General features: G+C 44.9%; 1 protein-coding gene across 1 annotated transcript in view; it reads right to left on the reverse strand.

The window, feature by feature from the left end:
• Nucleotides 1–7462, reverse strand: part of LOC147439889 (uncharacterized) — a 33335-nt gene extending 25873 nt beyond the window's left edge. The window contains exons 1-5 of the mRNA XM_086485611.1: nt 4510–7462; nt 3673–3908; nt 2600–3590; nt 1428–2484; nt 134–1310 (exon numbers count right to left, since the gene is read on the reverse strand). Of these exons, the coding sequence (XP_086341737.1) occupies nt 134–1310; nt 1428–2484; nt 2600–3590; nt 3673–3908; nt 4510–7045 (5997 nt within the window). The 5' untranslated portion in view covers nt 7046–7462. The remainder of the gene's footprint in view (nt 1–133; nt 1311–1427; nt 2485–2599; nt 3591–3672; nt 3909–4509) is intronic.
• Nucleotides 7463–7931: the final 469 nt, after the last annotated feature.

A 7931-nucleotide genomic window follows, 5' to 3' on the forward strand; every position in this document is an offset into this window, starting at 1 on the left:
GAAGAAAACCATGGAGCTAACATAGATAACTAGACTATTGTTATACCAGATGATGATGTGTTCCTAAACACACACATTCAATTATCATAGACCCTGCAAAACAGTAAAGAGAAAAGGGCTTGCTAGAAAATACCTTAATCACAACATTGACAGACAAGGGATTTATGGCCTTTTGATCCCTCATGATTCCTGTAAGAGCAATGCATGCTGCATAGTGAAGATGACTGTTTTCAACACATGCCACACCGCGTTCGCTACTATCGCTATGCTTTGACCTTGAAACCAGCTTTGTCCTGCCAACTGCAGACCTCGTGTCATGTTGAGGTAAATCAAACTGGAGTGTCTCCTTGACCCCATCTACGCACACGGGTAAGCTCAGAACTCTTTTTGCTCGAGAGGGACAAATACCTTCCAAACATGCAAGGACAGCTTCCAGGCCCCCGGATTCAAGAAAATCTTGACACCACTTAATGTTCCGAAGAGACATGTGACCAATTACTAAGCAGACGTGCGACTGCATTTCAGACTGCTTTGGTGACAATAAGTTCAATCTTCTCAATACATCAGCACAGAAGCTCGGACCACCACATCCTGGACCCACAATTAACCACGTAACAAAGCGTCCCATTTGTGAATTCTCATCAAAAATTAATCGCTCAAGCTGCGATGAGATTCGAAACCCCCTGTATTCAGACTCATACGACACCTCTTCCACAATTGCTTTTCCATCTGTTGGCACACGAGTCGGAATAGAGACTGAAGTTCCCTCCTTAAAGACATGAGAAAAGCTCACAAAAGAATACGCTGCTCCCTTTTTCTTGCTTCCCTTTTTACCTCCATTACCCAGATTGTTTCTGTGCAGTGCAGCATTCCACAAAACATTAAAATCCACCTGGGATCTGGAATCTAGGCCTAGTGCATGCAAACCATTGAATAAAACCTCGTTATCCTCATCAAATCTCTCCATGGCAGCAAGAATTATATCTGCTCCACCTGCAGCCGCAAATGCAATTTGTGCAGGAATACTGTAACCACAGACCTCTGTTAGCACGCAGCACGCCTGCTGCACAACTTTTTTCCTTTGGAACAAGCTACCTCCTGAGCCTAGAACTTTAAGTATTGCGTCAAGTACAGCTTCTATACCACAGTCTGAGGGGGTGAAAACTTCCTCAATTTCACGAACTGTGGCTGCGAAAACACAAGCCCTGTACAAGGCCTGTAAGGCAAGAGTCACAACATCCATTCTGTTTTGTTTCGTCCAATGGGATACTAGATATACTAGTTGTCTTACACCAACATCTCCTTCTCCCCTGCCCAAAACAGAACATACCTAACAGATTAAATCTCAAAGAAAACATATACCTACTCAAACTTTGTTTGATGCAATACAGGGCCAATAAAGCTATCAACACCTGACCAGAACTTACCATATCTTTGCTTTGAACTCCTCCCGGTCACATTCTAAGCCTGGTTTAAACAAGTGAACATTTTCCCATGTTAAATAGAGGCCCACAAGTGCATGGCAGGCCCAAATGACGGTTTCGGCATCTTCAAGCTTGTAAAGGATGGTTCTTATAGCTAAAATAGCATTCTTCACAGACATAGGGAAACCAACCATCTCAGCGATTTTGGCAAGGGATTCGGTTGCTTCTTGCCAAGCTTTAATATCCTCAATCACTTGCTGCTGGCAAAAGTCACCCTTTGCACCCCACTCAGATTGTGAAAACACCTGCTCAGTAGCATCTGACTTGGTCAAGGCCCTCGAGCTCCTCTTCCCAGGCTTGCTCTTTGAAAAGTTGTCCTCAACCCGCACAGGCTTACAGCTTGGGAGATTGACCAGACTATTTGCTCCAGGAGTAAAGCATTTTGATTTAACACCCTGAGAGTTTGGTAGAATGTAACTCGGGGGGGAACAGTCCCCTGCTGGTACACCTACTTTCCTGTCAAAGTGCTCAGTTTCAAGTCTTTTAATGGCAGTCATTGGAGCAACCTTCCCACTGACAAAAGGAATTTCCTTGCTTGACGACTCAGTGGCTCCTGTGGAGGCTGCCTTAATATCAAATCCATTTGCAATCTTAGGCAAGTTTTTACCTACAGAGACTTCAGTGCTTTGTGTCAAATGGCCGAACACATCACCAATGGCACCCAAAGCAGCACACCAGCTCTGGCGGACAGATGTCAAAGCTTGGTTTGTTTGAGCGCTTTGAGGTCTCAACCCCATAGACTTGCCTGTCCCTGACTTTGTCAACACCCTTGAGTCACAAAACACCGATGGTTTCTCAATTCCCTGCTGATCGCTATTACCAGCAGGTCCATTGTATGATAATGCCATCATCCCCGATATCATAAACATGGTGGAAGTGGCCTGGGAAAGTACAAGATTAGCTAGCGCACTGGAATGTGACAAGTTGTCACTGCAAAATGCAGCCTGTTTCACAACTTTACGCAAACCTCCACCTTGTGATGAGCCACATGAAGCACTGCCTGAAACAGAGAGAAAATCAGCCACGTTTGAAAATGTAAAAGAGATGCATTGCACAAACTTATAAAAAAATTTATCAAGATTAAAACAAAGATGAGCCATAAACACAAGGCATACCAGCAGATGAAAGAAGCATGATGTGCTTTGAATAATTTACATATGCTATGAAAACTTGCTGGAGCACAGCACATCCCCAAACTTGTATTGTCTCTACTTTGGGAAACTCGGGCATCGCAACCATTGTGACTTCCACTGCTTCATTCAGCTGTTCGATATCCTCTAAAGCACCCCTCTCAAACTTAGTGGATTCGCTACGTCTATATCCAAGTTGTTCTCTGCATGCTCGCGATGAAGACACCAATTTCTTCTGTGACCATTCATCACGGTGAACGGATAAATCGAAACTCGGAACACTGGAAGGCGTTGATCCCGTATGGATGCTTTCCATTGCACCTTTCAGAATGCATCCCAAAGCAAAAGTACCATTGCTTTGAACAGACTTTGATTTTTTAAATGATCGCATCGCAGAAACAACTACCTTAAGAGCTTCCCACCATTGCTCAGACAAACCTAAAAACCTTTCCCCCTGCTGAGTCACTTCATGCACCTTTGTTTTGTGCAAAGTCTTGTGCTCATCTCCATGTCTGTAGATATCCTTGGAACACTTGTTACCATCACCATGCCTGTCAACTTTGTGTGATGTTCGAAGCTCAGATGCCTGCACTATAGGTTGAGACCCAAACCCATAGCCACCCTCAACCAACAACCTGGCCATGGTGCCGATCATATTGCATCCCTCTTGTTGCATGATTTCATTAGTCCTGCACACGCGCATTGCCCGTGTAACAGCACGTAATGCCCCACTGTCAACCATGGTTACAACACTCCGAGTTCCTGCACTATCCACCAGTGTCCAAAGGGCACTGCACCCATGCCACTGTATACGAACATCATCTGGAAAGGACAGCATAGCAGAAACAAGGACTTCAACCCCTGCTTCCCGATCAGAATCCTTACCAGCTCTCTCTGGCCGCTTCCCACTACCCCACTCAAGAACACCCAATCCAGCTCTTGTGCAAAGAACATGTAGAGCACTGCATCCTGCTCTCTGTCATGTTCACTTCTGTTTAAAGCTGTGAAAAGCAAATAAAGAAAACAGCTACTTAAATTAAATAAAGCCTAGAACTTACTTGCACAACTACATTAGTGTGATGGGTATTCATGTTGTCCAAAATCGTTGACCAGGCACAGTGACCTGTCGCTGCGCTGATGGCCCTATTTAGAGCAGACAGAGTAATGCAACTTTCTGTCTGCATATCAGCATCATATTTGAACTCTCTCATTGCAGCGATGATAAAAGTTATGACATCATCACAAACGTACTTCGAGTTTGTAGAGGATAGATGAGCAGAGAGTGCATGTAAAGCTGCCAACAGAAGAATATCACAAGTCAAATTCTTGAAGTGATTAGTCAAATAATAAAACAAAATCATGATACGTAGAACACAATTCAACTTCACAGCATGTACCTTTTGATAAGTACAAAAACACATTAGCACTTAAAGCTTGACCTGATGCCCTGAGTTATAAACACCACTGCACACACTCAAAACCCTATCAGAGAACTCTTGACAGTACTCTACATACAGACCAACACAAGCCCCTAAGAGCCTGTCAAAAGCAGAAACAGTATTACCGTGGAGAGCTTGTGAAATGGCCAAGCACACAGCACAGTTCCAACAGGCAATAATGCAATATGAAAATTGGTTTGCTATTTCCATCCAATAGCCCACATTCTCAGATCTCAGCTCGATAATATGAATAGCTCCTTATTTAATTCACCACATAATTGCATGACAACTTGCATTATTTCCTCCAGCGAGAGAGAAGGGAAGTAACAGACCAGGATTTTATCCCTTCCATAATTAAAAGTAAGAATCAAAAAGTGATCACTACCTAACCATAGACAAGAGGGCTTAGGCCGCCCTTATACTCCAGATACATTTACAGGTGACGAGTGTACATACCAGCTTGAGTCGACTGAGGCTCGATATCACATGGCTGTATGGCACTCAAAATTGCTTTGACAGCCTTTTCTGCGAGCATTGGAACAGTGGCTGTGTATGCAACAGCTGCCAATGCTGATAGAGAACTCGCAGCAGACCCTGAAGAAATGCTGCTGCAGAGAGACGACCCAATTACACCTGTGCTGGAGTTATCACCAGTTAAGAGTGCTGCATCTGAGCTTGAAGCGCCAGAAACTGACTTGGGCATTGATCTGAAGGACATCTCCACACAGCCAGCACTAGCACTGCCAGATGCCTTCACTGTCTGAGAATCGCTCTGCTCACAAGAAGTCTGCCTGCCAGCAGCCCCAGAGTCTGCCTTTCTACCTTTGCATCCATTAGCATGTAGAAGCTCCTTGCTTGAAAGGAAAGAGTCAAAAGCAGAACAAGCTGAGCTTGCAAAACCATCATGTGTAGGTCGATTCAAAGTTGTTGGGGGTAGAATGCTTCCCAAGCAATCTAAGCACCAGCACAACAGATCCACTTGGTCTTTGAGCACTTGTACAATCTCTACTAACGCCTCTGTAAGTGCAACATATAATTCAGCAGGCATAACTTTGCCACGCCTTCGACCTGAAAGTTGAGATGCTGTTACTCCATTGTTTGCGGCACCTTTCCCTTGAAGTGCAGCATTGATCAGTTTGTCCAGTGCATGGCATGCAGTAGCCACTACATCAGGCAACCCCGCTTCTTTCGCCAGGTTCAATACACTTGGAAAAGCAACCTGTCTGGCTTCCTGCAAAGATCCATCAGTGGTAACCTTGCATGAATTGAAATCATCTCTCATCATCCCTTCCTCTTTGGAATCAACACCTTTGTTGAAACTTACACGACTTTCCAACACTCTCAAATTTTCCTGCTTTTCTTTGCTATCTCTATCAGAACTCTGGTGTTGCCTAGAGCAAGGGTGAAGATCTGCTGGCGGGGACATGATACAGGCTGTTTCACTGTAGCTGCTTTGAATTTTTTGGCCTTTTAGATGTTCATTAGCTTCATCCAGTCCAGATGACTTGCGTACCTTCACGTCTGAAAATGACTTTCCCTTAGTCTTTTCCCTAGCTGTGGAACACCATACTTTGGCACTTCGATTTGAATGATTAGCAAGGTCCCTTTGCTTTGTAAACAAAACTTTGCACTGAGTGGTTGATCCAAGTGGAAGAGATTGAACAGAAGCAGTCACCATTCCTTGTAACCTGCTCATAATACTAGCCTCTAGCTCTGCACTTCTGCATGAACTTGAGCGAGAGTCACATACCTCATCCACCATGGCTTCTAGCAATGTCCTACTAACCTCGCCAAATTTTTTACTTAGGCTTATTAGAACATCATCAGAACCGATCTGACTGCTTCCAGCATGCACCAAAGATATCTCCTCACCTTTGGCACCTCTGGCTTCTTTCTCAAGGACATTCAAACAATCTAACTCACTCATTTTAGGATGGTTTGTCTTATTCTTCACTAGCTCAACCCACTTAGAGCATTTTGCCTCACCCTTTGAAGATCCTGTGCAGTCATTGACATCCCACTGAATGCTCGAGCACAAGGATGGAAACTCAGAGGCACTTCTCCAAAGATATGCACCAACCGGCAAGTTCATCTCAGCCCTGGTTTCACCTGGAGTTGAGTTTACAGCATACATTTCAGAGCTTCCTTTGCAGTGGCAATCCCCTTTGTGATCGTCAAACTCCAAAAGCTCATCAGATGTACGCTGTCGCTTGCGCCGGGCTTCATTGCAAGTAGGAACCACTTGTGGATGCTGCACATCATCTTTCTTTGCATCCTTAATGGTTATGAGATGGATACTGTCACCGTTACTCTGTTGATGGAGTGGTTCTGTAACAATTGAGGCACAAAGGGATTGAGCTGTCTCTTGAAGAGGCACTTTAACTTCTACCTTGTCTCCAGCTGCAGGTTTAGAAGCTGAAGCAGCCTTAGAAGCTTTACATTTGCTTATACTAACTTTCTGTGAGCCATGGGCTTTAAACTGCTTCACAGCAGATGCAATGAGATGTGCGCCACCTGAGGAAACAACCATAGCCGCAGCAAGAGGCGATGTCATTGACTCCGCAAGCTCTTGCATTACTCGCTCTGCCACATCCATGTCCAGTGCCTTGTTAGCTTCCTGGAGGCCCTTGACATATTCATAAAGCACGTCATTTTGAGGGACTTGGCGGTAGGAGCTGCTGCATGAACCATCTGGAGTCTCTACCTCCAAACAAGTGACGGATAAGGATGCAAAAGAGCAAGATGATGTCGAAGAAGAGGATGATGCCGAAGACGAATTGGGGGGAGAAAATCGCGCAGAGTTGTCCAGAGAATCCATTGGGTGGGTACTCTGGGGAATAGAGATAGATGGCAACGCAGATGAGCTGGAACTGGGAAAAGGTATTGAGAGGTGTATGGCATTACAGTTACCTGCGGCAGCTGAGTAGCTCTTGCTAGCTCGTCTGCTAGATGTCTTTGATGAAGGTTTTATGGAAGCCATTCGCTTAGGCATTATGCGTTCTCCCCACTCAAGTGTCGCAAGCTCGGCTGCATGAGAAACCTGTCGAACTGAAGAGACTGGAACAAATGCAGAGCTGTCAATCTGAACACTGGCTACACGTGGGTAGAAGAGCTGAGCTTGAGCTGCAGGAACGATGGGGGGTCTGCTGAAACCCTAAGTCACGAAAACGATCGCCGTGTCAGCCGAATCGGCACAATGTAGAACCGAGAAGCAATACTCTGTTGGTATCTGCGTTTGTCTCTGTATGTATACGTATGTATAGGAGGGTGTGCGGGTATGAACGGGTGCGCGTGTCCAACAGGGAGGAGCAGGAATGAAAGAAGGGATGATGAAGCGGGTGGCTCTCAAGCAAGACGAAAATTAAGCCGAAGGAAAAGCTTGCTCTCTAATTGTGGCCCTCTTGCCGCCCACTCCTCTTTCACAAAATTTCAAATGTTGCAGCTTCTATCCATGGTTCTGCCCACCAAGATTAGGTTTTGGTGTTATAGGCCCGGTTCACATGCTTCATCGATTCCTGCATCTCGCTCCCATCCATACTGGCATTGCTCGCACATAAAAACTTTAGCGACTTACGAAAGAAATAGGTTTGATGTTATAGGGAATGTTTACGTGCATTTCATAAACCATGAGACGTGTCGCAACAATGCATGAAACCTACACATTAACTTAACGTATTGCTACAAATTAGCCTTGCCTACACTGCCAAAGAAGATATAAGTCTACTTGTCTCTAGCCTTTCCCCATGCTCTTCAAGGCTTTGAAGACTAGTCATCTTACCTAGACATAGTTGTTGAAGCACTTGACCCATTTGTTACCAAGGCAATTTTTAACTTGGTCATCATTGCACTTGACCAAAACTTGGTTGTGGTGTCATGGA

The sequence above is a fragment of the Adiantum capillus-veneris genome, chromosome 16 (genome assembly GCF_014529385.1).
Source record: "Adiantum capillus-veneris isolate H3 chromosome 16, ASM1452938v2, whole genome shotgun sequence".
Taxonomy (NCBI): domain Eukaryota; kingdom Viridiplantae; phylum Streptophyta; class Polypodiopsida; order Polypodiales; family Pteridaceae; genus Adiantum; species Adiantum capillus-veneris.